The sequence below is a fragment of the Uranotaenia lowii genome, chromosome 2, assembly GCF_029784155.1.
Source record: "Uranotaenia lowii strain MFRU-FL chromosome 2, ASM2978415v1, whole genome shotgun sequence".
Lineage (NCBI taxonomy): Eukaryota > Metazoa > Arthropoda > Insecta > Diptera > Culicidae > Uranotaenia > Uranotaenia lowii.
The window spans coordinates 179,835,743-179,853,352 of NC_073692.1; the positions used below are offsets into that span (position 1 = coordinate 179,835,743).

The following is a 17,610-nucleotide window of genomic DNA, read 5'->3' on the forward strand; positions in this document are numbered from 1 at the left end:
CCGGGCAAATTTGGTCAAAACCCAGGAATTACTCAACACAAATTAAAAAAAAAAAAGATTTTTTCAGTTTCTAAATCGTATTTTAGGCTCTCAAAAGACTTTTCATGATTATTTTTATAAAACTTACTCGCTTTTATTTATTTATTTTATTTTTTTTGTTTCGATTATAGTCGTTTTACCATCATTATGGCATTCGCGACTTTATCCAGTTGGCGGATCGTTATTGAAAAACTTATCCGGTACAACTGTGTTCGATGTTTACTCTTGGGCTCGAACTCGCGGACATCTGCTCAGGAGGCAACAGACTTGCCAACTGAGCTATATCACAAGCCACTCGCTTTTATAAAACTGTCGCTTTGGACGCACAAATGAAAAAATTTACATCACAATTGATTTTTTTTTTGTTTGTTTTGGTAAATAAAGTGGATAAATCCGGACAAAATTCGAGCTTTATTCAATGCAACCGCTCCGGACCGAACTTTTTTCAAATTTTGTATTTAACATTCGGGCAAACCCGGATAAAACCGGGCAATCTGACAACCTTAGGTTAAAGTATATCTGGTATTAAGTCGTATACTCAAACGTTACAACGAATTCAAAGCGTTCATCCAGTCATCGTCTGATTGAGCGGAAGGAAAAAAACTTTATTATTTAATTTTATTAACTCTAGCTAGGTGATCAATTTACAAAAATTCTCATGTGAGAATTAAACAACTCGGAACCGGTATGAACAGAACTGTTGAATTGGCGTGTTCGATTTTTACCATACAATATCTACATAAATTCATTCAAAGCCACGATGATGCGCGCTTACTAAAATAATAAAAAAAAAACGAGCAATAAATTAAACAAATTTTCCTTTTCAACATGAGACAAATGCGAATAACGCTTATCTATATCCCTCAGGCTTACTTAGAATAACATTGAATGAAATGGCAGATAGACGAATGGAATCTTTTTTTTCTCCACATTCAGCACTTTTATCGTATATTTTTAGTGAAAGTTATTAGACGGTTTCGTCCGTAACTTTGAAACGAGATTACAATTTAAGTATTGGTTTGTAAGTTAAAAAAAAATTATCGACAAAATCACTAGTATATCTTTAAGACCCAGGATACCTTAAATAAAAATACTGATTTCATTTTGCAATTGTGGTTCATATAAACCTCGCACAAGGTGAAAACCTACCTGTTCGACCTTTGCCGGCCTTGCAGTGGACCGCCACCACGTTCTTGGGGTCTGCCCGCAGATACTCGTCCACGTCCCGGCAGAACGCCGTAATGAGCTCGATGTCCGGTGGGTTGTGATCCTTGAACGGATACACCGAGTAGGACTGCAATGGATAAGAGACAAGGGAAAGAAGGAGTACGTTAGTAAAATTGTGAAAAATATAACACTGTATGAGGAAGAGGTCACTGAACTGTCATAAATCAACCGGGTTTAAGTTTGTGTCAACTGGTCCAGTGACAGAAATTATCCTTTTAATAAAAAATAAACACTCATAACTGCTCAAACGTACATAGATTGTTGCAGGTTGAGACGGCAAAAGACGATACACAGCACACATTTTCAAGAAGGAAGGCACATAGGTTTGTCTTATTAATGAATGATGACGACTGTTCCCCGTATAGTCAGCATTCATCGTTCTGCAATTGAATTGTTGAGTAGCCACTTTGGTTGTTTGCATCTTAAAATAAACCTTGAAATCTGACAGGACACGTGCCCTTTACCGAACTGGCTGAGGTTCCCATACACGAGCTCTGTTGTTCAATTTGAACACATTCGAGCAAAAATCGATTTGAAAACTTTTAGACGAATAATGGAAATTTTTTTTTTGAAAATTTAAGTAGTTGCTTCTAGGAAGACAAAGTGGGGAAAACCCCGTGTAAGTTAACCTGAAGGTATCAAGTTCAGCAGACACAGAAATTACTGCATGACATGGAATACACCATTTAAGACAATTGAACCGAACTAATAACGGCTAGAACGGCGGGGTTTTGGCCTATTAAATGGTGTACAGGAGACTTATAATTCTGAAACAGAGAATAGGAAGACAGGCAGTCAGAAAGAGGGGAGGTTTGTGAGATGTTGGCCACGATTTAAGAGTAGGTACACAGCAACGTATGTAATTTCGAGCGATGACGGCTGATGACAACAACGACTCTGGCCCGCTCAACTCACTCATAATGGGTTCTTGTTGACGATCTGGCACCACCACACCACACACAGGTCTCAAACGGCCGACGACGATTTAGAGGTACATCACAGAGGAAGAACCTCGACTGGCCTAGGGTACAATTTACACAGTGCGGCCACACATTTGTCATCATTATACACAACGCCAGTTAGCAGTTCAGTGAGTGCAATTAATTTTAGACATTTTGTATCAATTTGATTCTATTGAGACACGATCCATTTAGAAAAGACAATTAAATGACAGGGAACGACGTTTGTAAGTATGTAGCACCAAGCCGTTGTTGGGTTTGCTCAAATGATGGCAATTGTCAACTTCTTAATTAATGCTTTGGAAAGGTATAGCAGTTAAGCTCAGCTTGAGAAATCATCAGGACATAAATACGTTCATATATGGAGGGTATTGAAGGGTCGACTTCGTCGTTCCGAATAATATAAAAACTGGATGAAATCTTTTAAAGGTTTCCGCACATGTCATTAAACATTCGTGGTAGCTATCGGTAATTTGAAACGTTACGTGGAACAGTAAAAATATTAAAAAAGATATATAAAAAATACTTAACAGTCATACGTTCCACAGTTTTAAGAGTAAATCTTGCGCAAACCATATGTTTGATCAATTAAAACTAAATTCAATTAATTCAATTCTACTCTAGCTGAGGCATTTTTTTCACAAGGGAATAACATTACGCGCCACGCGCCAACTTATGTCTGACTGACTAACTGCGGTCCCCGCTTATCTTAATCTAATATCTATTAAACTATTTAAAACGCATTGTTATAATCATTATGCCATATAACCTCGCGCGTTTCCAGCTCTAATGATGTGCGGTCAACGGTTTACAAAGGTTGAGGGGAAGAAACTGGGGCAGCGATAGAAATCTAGAAACATTAGGGCTCACTGTTGTAGTACGTTCAGTTACACTATCTTGAAAAGATTAAGAGTTATAATAATTTTTTAATTTAAAAGTCAGTTGGATCATGATTGAATTTAAGATCATTTGTAGAATTAATTTTAAATCCTTATTTTTATTTATTGAGAATTTTTGTTTATTTTGTTATCAATCTTGAGTACTGAATTTTTTTTTAAACAAAATTGTGGGAACACAGTATGACACATAAATAAATGTAAACGATTTTCTCGAAAAAGACGATTTTCGGACATGTCACCGGACCGGAATGGTAACTTAGAGATAACGCGGAAGTTCCGGAACAACCGTAAAAGAAAACAAATCTTCGATCATCCCTGACTAACTGGCTAAGTTGGCCACTTTACTTGGAATGAGCTATAATATTTACCCGGTTGATTTGAACTGTTTTCAAAAGAATTTAATTTTTTACACGTTTTCAACATTCATTTGAAAAAAAAAAAGAATCCAGTGTATTACATACTTCATGAAGTTTAGAAAAATAACCATGAGAACTTAGCTTAGCTTAGCTTGATCGATTAGCGAAATTGAACCCGAAAGACTGTTCTTAAATTTTTCACAGAATGATCTTTATTGGGTTTTCTATTTTTAATTGTGAATTGATTATATGATTATTGTCCTTAATTGTTTAAAAATAAATACATTTCGAACACCATGATCGCAAACGTGGCTCCGTAGAAAGAATTGCACATCGCATGCAATAGTTGCTTCTACATGATTGCCAAAAGAATGATTCTTGTGATTAGTAACTCTCTCTCAATGAACAAAAGTGATAATCTCTCTTTGACCTACTATAATGGCGCCGGCCACGTCCAAGCAGTCAATAGATAAGTAGAAAAATAGAGAAAGGGAGTCTGTAAATCTGAAATTTGTGCTCACCTCTGCATCCTAGCAAAAAAAAAATGATTTAAAATCCTAATTTCCTGCATTATTTTTTGTTTTTGAAACACTTTTCAACACACCTCTTTAATAAATTTTAATGTATAAATAAAAAAAAATATGCTTAGATTTCCTCAAACTATTTCATATTCTCATCCAAGGATAAAGGCATTTGACAAGGAATATCTAATCCCGAAGACTCAATTGGTTAAACTTTGAACACCAGAAAATTATAATTTTACACGGAGAAAAAAGACGACAGTTGTTCCAATTATTTCAGCTTGTTACACCAATCAGTTAAGTGTAGTTGATTTTTTCGCATTCAACTATAAATAAAATAAACTAAACTAAAAACTAATGATTTACCGAACGCATTCAACTATGAATATAATGGATTCAACTGTAATGATATAATTGAATCAACTTTAACTACGATAAATTCAACTACAATTGTATGATTGGTTTTAGGCATTCAACTATAGTTATAATAGATTCAACTACTAACTGCTGATTGGCCTTACGCAATCAACTATGCATACAATAGATTCAACTGTTAAAATATAGTTGATTCAAATGTAAAAATGATAAATTAATTTACAAATGTATGATTGATTCTAGGCATTGAACTATAATCATATTAAATTAAACTATATATCTATGATTGATAGTGAGAGACTTGACTGATTTTCTCCAACGAATGATATCTTAACAAAACATTGAGTATTTCCAGATATGTGTGTGGCAAGCTTTCACAGCGAAAAAAAGAAAAAAACGCCATTTTGAACCGGCAGGTAAAGTTTTAGAATTTACAAAAATTTAAGCCATCCATAAATAATTCTACTTATTTTTCTAGGTCAACCCCCAATAACAGGATCCCGAAGTCCATCTTGCGTCTTTTTTTCGAGAGCACAAATTGCTGGATATGGCCGATAAACGAATATCAAGATGTTATGCGGGCGGAACTGGTGCTGTTGCCGAAGCCATAATGATTCATCTGAACAATCAAGGCGGAAGTTTCTTCGCCGTGAGACTTCGATCGATCAAACGGAACCGGGGATCGGCTGGTGTCGAGGAAAATTGTAACCAAGTGCCAAGCAAAAAAGAATATTTGTGAACAGATTCAAACGGCATGTTCCTATCAACGGCATCCTTCGAAATATGGTGAGTTATGTCCATTTTTTAATTTTCTAAAATTGTAAAAGATTTTTTCTCCAGGATACTTTTCCGATCAACCCGACCGATCACAAAGATGCGAGAGCCCGGTTTTTAGAAAACGTTACTGTGCATTCTTATCAGACCTCACCCGTAGCAGCGATAGCAAGTCTGAGGAGAAAGTTAGCCATGGAACGAGTGATTATAGTAGAGACTTGGAATAAATAATCAATAAAAAATACAAAATTTCAAAATGAAATGAATAATTTCTACCTGCAAGAAAGAAAGTAATCAACAATAAATATGATGACTTCTAAAACAGTTGATCTCTTAGAATCAATCATAGAAATATAATTGAATCTATTATATTTACGGTTAAATCAATTATACAAGTTAAATTGATTTACTATATTTCTTGTTGAATGCACTACATCAATCATACGATTATAGTTGGATCTACTATATTTTTAGTTGAATACCTAAAATCTTTGTTTTTAAGTCTTTTTCCTTGAACTATAATTTTTTAACGCTTCGTGTATCAAATAATAAGCTTAAAGTTATACGGAAGCCCCTCTTTCTTTCCACTCTGCACCCTGCAAGGCGAAAGTTTTTATACAATCATAATAAAAATATCTCGTACAAAATTCTTTTCCATGCCAGATTTGATTGCATTCGCTTGATTTATTCTCAAGTTATGTAAACGAAATTGTTTTAGTGCTCTTTTCCCTTCCTTTAATTTACTGAAAAAGGGTGGTTTCTCAAATAATAATAAAACCGTTTCTCGAGCCATAATCCTTTTCCATTTGAAATTTGGTTCCAATTCTTACATAAACTCTCTCAGAAAATTGTATAAGAGGCTCCTCCTTCATATACCATCAATGGAAGAATGGAAGTGTTTCAAATAACAAATAAAACTCAATTGCCTCCGTCCGTGGCCTAGAGGATAGCGTTCAAGACTTCTAAGTCAGTGGATATGAGATCGAATCTCGGTCACGGCAAACATAGTACTCTTTCTGTGGTCTGGTGGTTTTAGCGTTTTTGAAATGCTAGCCATCATATCCATGAAAGATGCCTCTAATGCCAATGCCATGCCGAATTTGGTTCCATTTGCTTGATTAGTTCTCAATTTTGCAAAAACTTGAAGGAGCTCCTTCCTCTTTCTCATCTCCCCATTGAAAGGAAGAAGTGGTACCAAAATATCAATAGAAACATGACAAACTTAGCTTCCATTGGCTCGAATTGTTTACGAGATAACCAATAAAAATTGTGTGAAAACCACAGTCCTTTTTCCTATCTTCCCAATTGAAGAAGAGAAGGGGCCTCAAATAATTATAGAATTATTTCTCGCATTTAGATACCTTCCCACACCAAATTTGGTTCCATATACTTGAAAAGTTTACAAATTATAAAAAAAAAATTATGGAAGGAAGGGGGACCCTTCTTCATATGCCCTCACTGGAACAAGGAGGATTACCAAAGACTCCGGGAAACATTTATCATCCCTTGCCAGTTAAACAAAAATTGTATGGAAGCCCCTCTTCCCTCTTCATATCACCCCATTGGACGGTGGGACCAAATATTGATTGAAACTTTTCTTGTACCCTAACCTCAACATATGCCAAATTTGGTTCCATTTGGTTGAAATGTTTTCGAGTTAAGTTAGAGCCCCCTTTCCCTCTTTTTATCGCCCTACTGGAAAGAATGCGTCTCAAATAATCGTAGAAATATTTCTCGTATCCAAATAACCTCCCTTTCCAAATTTGGTACCATTCACTTGATCGATTCTGAAGTAATGCAGACATTTTTTTTAGGATCCTCTCTCCCTCTTCCTACGAGGAAGAGGGATCTCAAACCATAAAAGGAACCTTCCCCGGCCCCAAATACCCCACCTTATAAGTTTCACGCAAATCAGTACAGTAGTTTCCTACTTTAAATACAGGGACAGACAGATTTTTTTGATCTAACATGACAATTTTCCCGGTGATGTGCCGAAATTCGCTTTTTTTAAGGTTTCCAGGTATTGCGATGAAATTTCAAATTTTTTCCCAGTATTCCCGGTTCGCAAGCAACTCTCTGAATAAAGCTTAGTTCTTTAAGAAATGGGACAGTTAAGAATGCGTGTATCTCAAAAACCATTCATTTGATCGAAATAATTTCTATGAAGAAAATGAAGGTAATGATATGATATTTCATGAAAAAAATTGAAAAAATTTATTTATCGATTTTTGTCAGAGGAATTTCTACTTTATTCTTTGTGTCTCCCATTGGCCGGCGCACACTTTTTTCAGTCATGATATTGATCAGTTTTTTCAATTTATACTTCGTCAAATCTATATTTTAGGTGGCTTTACCCTCCTTCTTCAATTTCTGATATTTTTCGATCCAATACTTCTCTTTTTAAAGGAACTCAAAGCATTTTAGTGGATACAGTTGTTTCGAAATGAACAAATTTAATTATTTTTTACCACATTGTTGAGCGTTTTCAATGGAACTTCTTCTGGCAAAATCTGACAATGACGAAGTAAAACCATCATAAGATTGAACTTGAAGTAAAAGCGGTTAGAATTAATCGTAGGTTGCGGATGGTACATACAAGATTACTCTGTTTAGGCTTTTAAAAACAGTGAAAACCAAAGTTTCGTTTAAAAAATAATTGTTTTTTTTTTGCATGAGCAGAATTTTGGCATATCATTATAATTTTATACAAAATAATCAGCAATTTCATACTTTAATATACTCGGGATCTTGCCACAAGCAGACGTGGTATAGGATTCAAACGCTGGAATTTATTTGAATAGGGTATTTCATAAGTTTTGCCGTCCATCACATCTGTCCCATAGCTTCGGTACCGGCTTTGCAGCTTACGAGCTCTGAAATTAGCAAAAAATGGTTGTTTTAGGTTGAGTTTCAATGAGTCATCGCTGGGCAACACTTTCAGTTTATTGGAGAAAATTGTTTTGGACATTTCAGCGATCTACCCTTAGTTTTTCGCTTATTGAAAATTAAATATGCTGATATGAGACTTGACTTCCCTGATGACCCTTAACCGTAATTGCCGATCTTGTGCTTCACTCCAATGCTTGATTTGAATTTTGTGGACATTATTGACAGTGTTTGCATACTTATCCACCACAAAAACTCAGTAATTCTTTGAATAATCAACGGTTTTGTTAGTTTCCAATTTGATAACGACAAATTTTAAAGAAAACTGTGCAAAATTATTTTTTTCTTTTTCTCTTGCATCGTACATATCGAAAAAACGCGTAAATTTTGAATTAAAAAAAAATACGTCTGATAGTTCTTGTTACTGGCAACAAAATCCTGTCAAAATTTTGGATATCCAATAACTAGTAAACGAGCTATTAGCAAATGAAAGTGTCCCATTTCTAAAAGAACTAAGCTTTATTATCTTAATTGGTGAGAAAATTCTCATGAATTCTTATTCCCGAAAAAATAGCAACGAATTTGACCGGTTGTTTTTTTTTTCGGTATTCTCGTAATCCTAATCACGGCCTGATGAGCTCTCAATGGGTCCCTAAAGTAAGGAGACTATCCCAAACATTCGCAGATGAAGAAAGGTGGTAATTCGTAATGAAATCCAAAGCCCCAGTTTGTCGTACCAATGCTTTGCTTTTTTTTTATTGTAACGCAGAATGCAAAGCAATGCTTTATCGCCCCAGCCTGACATAAACCTCGAGTGAGCATTGATTTTAAAGCATTGACAATGAATTGGAGTAATGGGGATCCAATGGAGAACTAACCTGATCTTCTTCAAATAAGGGTAGTCGTGTTCACAGAAAACAATATAAACCGTAAACGACTGTATCCCTTATCGTAACAATTGAATCAGAATGAACCTGACCAGCCTTAACTATCAGGATGAATACCTAAATGCGATACTCCCTGGATCTCATTAGGATTCTTGCAACAAACGCTGCGGAAACTGCTCTACCTGTGCCATTAAGATTGCTAGCGATAATAAACGATCGATTATTTAAACACCCAAATTTGCGCTCATCATACGGCAAAGCAGCAGCACTTCTAGTTAGACAGCAGAATTTCTGTGTATCATACCCTGGGCCGCAATCGTGAATCGTTCGCTCGATAAACTGTTTGCCGGCCGGTTTTACCGTACCGTATAACGTTTTCCATTGTGTAAGTCCCATATAAGTATGTAAGTATACGGAGGACCGCGACTCGCGTTGTATATACTATGTATACAGACAGCGAAATGTGTTCCCCAAGCAAGAGCCCAAACCCCATGATCAAAATTATGCAAGTTGTTCCAATGTTTAACATGTAAATTTGCCTTCGCGTGATTCCAGCAACAACAGCAGCAACAAAACAACAATAAAAAGAACACACACGGTTTCAATTCGCTGGTCGCTCTTTGCCGCGCCGCTTGTTGTTATGGGTCACCTCTATACTTGTACATACTTATATCGGGTTTGATATCTTTGCTCTTTCTCCGGGACCACACCGAGTCGTACTGTGCCGCATCTCGCATATCGCACTCTTGCTTGATTCCCCAAACTCTTTCGCTTCGAACGTCTCTTCTCTTCCTCTTGAACGTCACTGCACTCTGTGCTGTGCTGTTTCTATAGCGTACCTACATGGAATAGGTCTTATGAAAACGACCTCGTTCAATTTTTTCAAGCGTTTGCTTTTCTCTTTCTTCTTTCTCTTTCTCCAAGTTCCATTTTAAACTATGGTACGGTACAGTAAGTTTTCCTAGCGTAGAACTTCATTATCGAAATTACTTATTCATAAGCAAAAAGTAAATGATCAGTCATCAGTCAAATTGCTGCCAAATGTGTGCTATCATAAGCCATTTCAAGTGTGATTGATCATTGCGAATCATATATTAAGCCTTAGAGTCGTCTTTCGCTACTTCTCATGGACGGCGGTTGTTGACTGTGGCTGCTAAATTATTCCAGCTGGTCGGTGATAGTAAATATATACAACAGGGTGACCAGCAAGTTTCCATTTTCAAATTCCCGGTTTTTTCCCGGTTTTTCGATCGAGATTTTATGATATTCCCAGTTTTGAAATACGTGAATGTGATAAGCAGGGGTTTTTTTAAACCAAAATAAGCCCTTTTTTCATATCAAACGTAAGAATATCCTGTTAACGAAGATATTTGTTGGGATTTCTACAGAAAATTGTTTAAACAAAGGATGGAAAAAGTAATTAAGGCCCTTAGAATCAGAGGGTGAGGTGCCAAAATCACAAACTTTGAGTTAGCAGGTTACATATTCCAATCAATTTTTCATATCTCAATCTACATCTGCTGCAAAACTCTGATTTTTTGGTAATTTTGTCAATACTTTTTCGATCCAATAAAACCATGATGTTCCAATTTGAATAAACTTTACCGCACACAGAATTTGAGTATTGCGCTCTGATTTCTGAATTATGAAATTTGAAATATAATCATCGACAACGAATTTCGGGTGAATTACGAATCTATAAGTCAAACCTAAGATAAGTTTGGTTTCATGATTCGAATTTTAACTGATTAATACTGATTGATTTTCTAATTTAATATTTTTTCTCTGTAATTTTGAGAACAGAATCCACTTAATTCTATTCCTCCTATTAATTTTAAATTTTGATTTGATTCTCGTCTTGAATACTGAGTGAGCCCGAGCCTGAGTTCTAAGAGCTTGACTTCCAACTTGGCATGTTAATCTAAACTCTGAGTCTGAATTTGCAATCCAACCAGAAAATTTGAATATCGTTATTCAAATTTAAAATTTGAAGTTCTAACACAAATTTTAAAAATTATTCTAAGGCTTGAATTTGCCTTCAAATCAGCCTTTTTAATATGATAATATCTTAATGTGATTCTTATTTTTAAACAATCTGTATTTTTCAAATTTTTAATCAATAAAGAATGAGATTATCAGTAAAAGCGCAAAATGTTAGAGAGAATCACGCAAGCATCTCGTTCTACCTTTTGGACATTTTATGAATGAACCATGTAACATGGTGGCAACTTATTTTGAATTTTTCTGTTTTTTCGCTTTTTTCCCCGCAGAATTTAATGAATTCCCGGCTCTAAAAGGTTAAAAATAGAATTTATTTGTGAAAAACGATTTTTTGAACATATGAAAGATAAGTTCTTCGCGCTTTTAATGCTTATAAAAAATTTGTAAAATTGTAAATGTCAAAAATTAGTAAATTAACAAAAAAAAATCTCAATATATTTTGGAACTCGACCACTTCAGAGCACTAAAAGGTATGTGCTGAGCTAAAAAATCTCGATTTTTCAAAAAGTTATCGACTTTTGCCCACATTATTCCCATGGAATTTAGATCCCAATTTTATTTCGCTTTTGAGCAAAAAAAAAAATAATATGAATTAATTTTAGAATTCAATTGTTTATATAGGAGAAAAATGATCCATAAAGAATATTCCCGGTTTTGATTTGAAATTCCCGGTTTTTTCCCGGTTTTCCAGGTCCCATTTTCAATTCCCGGTTTTTTCACGGTTTTCCCGGTTTTCCCGGTTCGCTGGCCACCCTGATACAACCATCAGCTGGTTCGCGGAATTCCTCGGGATCGCTTATCAACAACGGAGGAGACTCAACTGCGCGTATCCATCCCTCCACACACCTTCATACCTGCTCGGTATTTACACACAGAGGAACGTACACTTGCCAACTACTGGAATGGTTTTAGGTGCAGTAGATTTTCTTCGGATAATTGATTAAGGCATTAGGTCTTCTGAGTAACAAATCTTTCTAATAACCTTTCTAGTAAGGTAGACACTAAGTCTACAGGAAATATGATGCTGAAATCTTTGCTTGCCTGTCGTCTGATTAGGTGGAAATTATTCTCGATTATTAGTATTAACGAAAGCAGGGGCGGAATTATGGAACTCGAAACAATCGAGTTTCGTTCGATTCGACCGACTTTGGCATTACCGATCTTGAACGAGCTCGATTCGAATGGAACGTTTCGAGATGATCTACTACCCGGTTTACTCGAAATTTAGTACGTTAAAATTTAGAACGAGATACGTTATACCGATTCTATTTCGATTCGAGTTAAAACTCGAAACGAGTATCTCGAATCGAATAGGATTCATAATTTCACCCCAGGCTTCTTGACGACCTTCGAGGTGTCATTAAATATTGGCGTGACATCCCCAATAATATCGTTTTTTGGTACTTTCGGTCTCCAGGTTTATTTCAACTATACGATGTACAAAACTTTTGTGCACGCGTAACTGAACTGGATAGCTCACAAACTATGTACAATTGTCTTTTCTGCTGTTTATTAGCTTGAAACAAAGACCACACTCTCTATCACAGAAAAAAAAAAACCTCAGCACAAGCTTGTAATTTGTTACTTCTTAAACAGTAAAACTTAAACAACTTTGGAACAACTTGTTCAAGTTGTATACAAGGGGGTAGTCAAAATGGTCATGTATAATTTCAAATGGACAATATTCACTTTTTTTTTATAATTCGTTTATTTGCAACGGCTCAATCCATTCGGTTAAAGAAGCCAATTTTTTTTTATTTGCACTGTTTACATTTCATAGCTAAAATAATATTCACTTTGTATTGCGCATTGATCTAACGTATAAAGATGAGATGCTTGTATATTTTTATGCGCCATATAAAAATACACAGCGATTAACCGATCAGCATGAAATTTGGCATTGAAATGTATTTGGCATAGTTGAACCTGAAAAAGGTCAAAGTAATAGTATTAGGTCCCCCCCACCTAAGAAAAGGGGGCCTCCCATACAAGTTTGTTTTCCATTCTCATAGAACATATCACCTGAACAAACCACAAACCTAACTTTTATCTCAGAAAAGTTATTCAATTCAACAATTTATGATTTTAGGCGTCTTAAACTACTAATTTGAAAGCTGGTTAATCGTCCATGAAAATTGACAGTCACTAAAAGCTTCTTTGCATTGCCAATGAGTTTGTTAATTCATAGAACCTTGACATTAACATTCCATGAAATTATCGAAAACGCAAGCCTTTTTTTAAACACTTTTCATTGATTTTCGAAATTTTTGTAACTTTTTCCATGCTTCTTCTCATGTTTCCGAAAAATTAACATTGAAAAAAGTCACAAATGACACGAATGACGCGAAAGTGTTAAAGTGTCTATAATTTATTAAAAAAAAATGAAGAGAAAGTTTATTTCGACCGCATTTGAAACTTCTGGATTAAGGTACACCGGGGTAAGTGGGGACGGTTTTTCGTATAGTTCAACTTTAAAAAATCATTAAAAAATCAGCAGTTGATCAATTTTGATGAAATCGCATTCAATGTGATGCAGAACATGTTGTTTACAAATGCTGAAGAGATGAGCTTGATAGACGAAAAGCGAAAAAAGTTATCACGTGAAGTGTTATGGACTGCTGGCGTCTTCACTTACCCGGTTTTATGGGGTAAGTGGGGACGGTAGATTTTCCCTTTGATTTTTCAGGAAATTTTCAACAAATTTGTGTTTTCTTGGTTGAATACGTTACTTCATTGCTCGAACCGTCAAAAATTTTGAAAAAAAGTTAATGGTAGTGATAATTGTGTGTAATTTATGTTGCACCACACGAGATCGGATTTTATCGAAAATATATGCCTATTCCAGAAAACACAAGTTTTTTCCCAACTTTTCATGGTTCGTATGCTAAATAAAGCTAAAATGTATTGAATGAAGGAGAGAAAATTGAAAAAATATCTAAACATCAAGTATGTATGAAGCCGTCCCCACTTACCCCAAGTAGGGTTTGGAGACAATATTTTAGATTTTTGAAAATAAACTCTTTTTTTCTTAATTTTTAATCGCCGTTTCTTTTCCTAACTGGTTGTTTCTAATGTAAGGATTGTTTCCATGTAGAGTTTTCCGTCAAGAGCCAGCTAGTTTACGAGAAATTTGCGATTGAAAAAGATGCACATCAACTCCACATCATAGTTAAAAATAGAAAATTTACGAAAAGTCATCGTAAACATCCGTTATTGTCAGAACCGTATCTCTTTTACAGTTATTGGATAGATTACAAGTAAATTTAACATTCTGCATTAAAAGTTTGAAAAAATAGTTGGCAGTATTGTTTTAATAGCCACCGTCCCCACTTACCCCGGTGTACCTTAATTAATTTGCAAAAATCTGGATAAATTCATTAGAGTGACTCAAATGACCTGACTTTCGAAAAAGTTATAAGCTGCAAACTAAAATTGATCCAACCTGAAACTAGTATGGGATTTTGAGACTTTTTGTTCGGGAGGAACGTAAAAAACGTGTTTTCCATCAATAGCTTTTCTTGGGTAGGGGTTTTTCTTAAAACTTAAGATAAAAAAAAATTTCATTCGAAAACCGCATTTCAAGTTGAGATAAAAAAAAAGACATTAAGCTATTGGAATCAATCATTATTCGACGAAGTGGTAAGCTTTTCAATTTTGACGCCTCATAACAGTGAAGAAGTTAATCCATTATTTGAAGCTTATTGACTTTTTTTATCTTAACTTTTATTAAAATGCGATAGCTGTTTGTTTGCGAGCCTTGGAAAAATAGATATTTTAAGATTTTGAAATTAGATTTTTTACTAACAGAAAAAAAATTCAAATACAAACCAAATTTTGCATACTTGAAACTCAACTAATAGGCTTTCAAACGAAGAAAACAGTTTTCAAAAATTCAAACTAACGACTGAGTTATTGATGATTATGTGGAAAAGTTTATAGTTGGTCAAATTTACCCCGGTGATCAAAGTTACCAAAATTAGAGATTACGTCAAGAAAAAACCAACGTATTCAACGCAAATTATACAATTTATGGAAATAGCTTCAGCTTTTGATACTCATGACTTGAAATGTTTGGCTCTGTTGATATTGTCAATAATATTCCCACACAGGCAGGTGCAATGATTACAGATTAATTAAAAAATACACCAAGATAATAAGGAGTGTATTCGAAAAAAAATGCAACACTTTGTTTTGTGAATAACTTTTGAATGCATGGTTGAAAATTCATGAAATATTCAGCGAATTTACCTGGCAATGTAATGTTTACATATGCAAATTTTTGTGATGTTCTATTCAGTGATTTTCAAGACAGCGTTTAATGAAAATTTTTTAGGCTTCAATTTTTGAACAACACGTGTAAATACTATGAACCGCCTTTTTTCAAATCGAAGCTATTTTTGATTTCGTGTGCTGTTTCCCGAAGCTTAGCCTTTAAAATATCTCAAAATTTTGAGTTTGGTCGAAATAATAACAAATTCGGCTGAAAACAACATATTTGACTTTTTATTACTCCACAACCATTTTTGGGTAAAAACACGATTCCACATATAACTTAAACAGAGTATAAACATTGTGGGACCTATTGAAGTGTGTTTATGCACGGCACTTCTACCACCGAACACTTCACCTTCGATAGCTAGCGGACTGTAAAAACTAGCTAAAACACTTTTTTCTGAGGGGATTTTTTAACTTTCCCACTCTGGGAAAAGAATTTTGTTTACCCGGCGGTGAGATTTCGGACGTAGTAAAAATCGCGATACGAGCTGTGCTGTGGTTGGAACTTGATTAATTTACTTTGCCGTTTGTTTTCCATTCAGTTCGGCTCTCTGGATCTCTCTTCAACATAAAAGCGGTTTCACAGTGAGACGTGAGAAATTGAGCATTTATGGACCGTTAGCACGTCTCACTGTGGGCTTTCATAAACCTCGGAATAAATTGTCATTTTCAAACAAAGTGCTTTGCAGAGAAAACAGTCTCGTTTGGAGGCAGTCTTCTTTGTGTTTTTAGTCATTCTTCATGTACTGAATAATTTTCAGTTTTCACAAATAGTTAGCCTCCTCAAGTACCAGACATTTAATTTTCCAATTATATCTTCTTGTATATCTCCAGGAAATACCTGGACTTGTCAACGAAAAGTTTCAGGTTGGAGACCAGGCAGGTGACTGCTAAAGAGTTCGTTTTGCTGTCCATTACAAGAAATTTTAAATTATCTCCCCACAAGCAGACCAAATATTTTGCGTACGATTTGACCACCGCATTTTGTTTATTTTACCGGTGGGCAGCTTTCCTACCTTGCAGAAATGAAGTCAGGCCTATCTATAGGTCAGCTAGACTCTAGACGTATCAGGCAGAAAACTCTCACTTCCTGGAATCAATAATCTTCACTTTTATTCAAATTTTAGCTCACTATTGGATCCTTTTGGACTTCTTAAACGATTTACCATGTGAACTTTGGTTGAATAAAGGGTGTCTACGATGAAATCGCCACACTATGAAATTGCTCTAACTTTTTAACCGTTGGGTAGAATTTAATATAAATTTGGGTGGATTTAGTTCATAGTACATTGTTTATATCCTGCAAATTTTAAAGACATGTGATCAAAACTCGCGGAAATGGAATGGAAAGAACAACTCGTGCGTGATAAAATCTTGCGCATTCATCACGAGAACAAGGATTTCTCGCATCGTTTCGTCGCTTAAACGTTGGGAATCGCGAATTCCACGGCGTCGCGGGTGATTAAGCGATTGGAGGAACGATTGATCACCGATCGGAAGCCCAGAAGTGAACGAAAAAGTATTCCGTACATCACCAAAAATCACAACCGCGTAGTTGGGGCCTTCAACCGAAATCCGAACGCGTCCATTCGGGATGTGGCTAAGAAGCTGCACCTAAGCCGAAGTTTTGTCAAGAAGGCCAAAACTAAGGCTAGGCTTCAAACGTTCAAGGCAAAAGGCCCAAAATCTCGCGGAGAAGCAGAACAAGTCCGCCAAAACCCGCGCCAGAAAGTTGTACCTCAATATGCTGACGAAAGTTGAATGCTGCATCATGGACGACGAAACATATGTAAAGGCCGACTTTGATTAGGTCCCTGGTAACCTTTTTTTCACGGCCAAGGATAAGTTCAGCATTCCGGAGCAGTTCCGCACTCAGAAGATGTCCAAATTTGCGAGTAAATTTTTGGTTTTGCAAGCCATCTGCATGTGCGGGAAGCGGAGTGCACCTTTCGTGACCCAGGACACGATGAACGGACAGGTGTACATGAAAGAATGTCTCCAGAAACGGCTGCTTCCTCTCCTCAAGGTCCACAACGTTCCAACAATCTTCTGGCCGGATTTGGCCTCATGCCACTACTCCAAAGACGTGCTGAAGTGGTATGCGGACAATAAGTTCAATTTCGTGCCGAAAATGTTCAACCCTCTCAACACTCCGGTGCTCCGCCTTATCGAGAAGTACTGGGCGATTATGAAGCAGCACCTTCTTAAACGATCTAAGGTAATGAAGACAGTCGAGGAACTGAAGAAAGTATGGGTTTACATGCAAAAAACGGTTGATTCACAGGTTGTGCAGAATCTGCAGAATCATCGTGGACACCCTTTAGATGATTTCCAGCTGTTTTTGGGTCTTCTACTGGGACTTTTATAGATTTTTCTCGATCCTGCCCAAAAAATTTTGTAAAAAAATTTCA

The 17,610-nt window shown here is 35.8% G+C and overlaps 1 protein-coding gene across 9 annotated transcripts in view; it reads right to left on the bottom strand.

The window, feature by feature from the left end:
• The window catches only part of LOC129744846 (phosphatidylinositol 3,4,5-trisphosphate 3-phosphatase and dual-specificity protein phosphatase PTEN), a 231,443-nt gene that overhangs the window by 84,259 nt on the left and 129,574 nt on the right, over positions 1 to 17,610 (bottom strand). For all 9 annotated transcript variants that reach the window (XM_055737584.1, XM_055737583.1, XM_055737582.1 and 6 more), the window contains one exon: positions 1,189 to 1,333. In XM_055737584.1, coding sequence (XP_055593559.1) covers positions 1,189 to 1,333 — 145 coding nt within the window. The remainder of the gene's footprint in view (positions 1 to 1,188; positions 1,334 to 17,610) is intronic.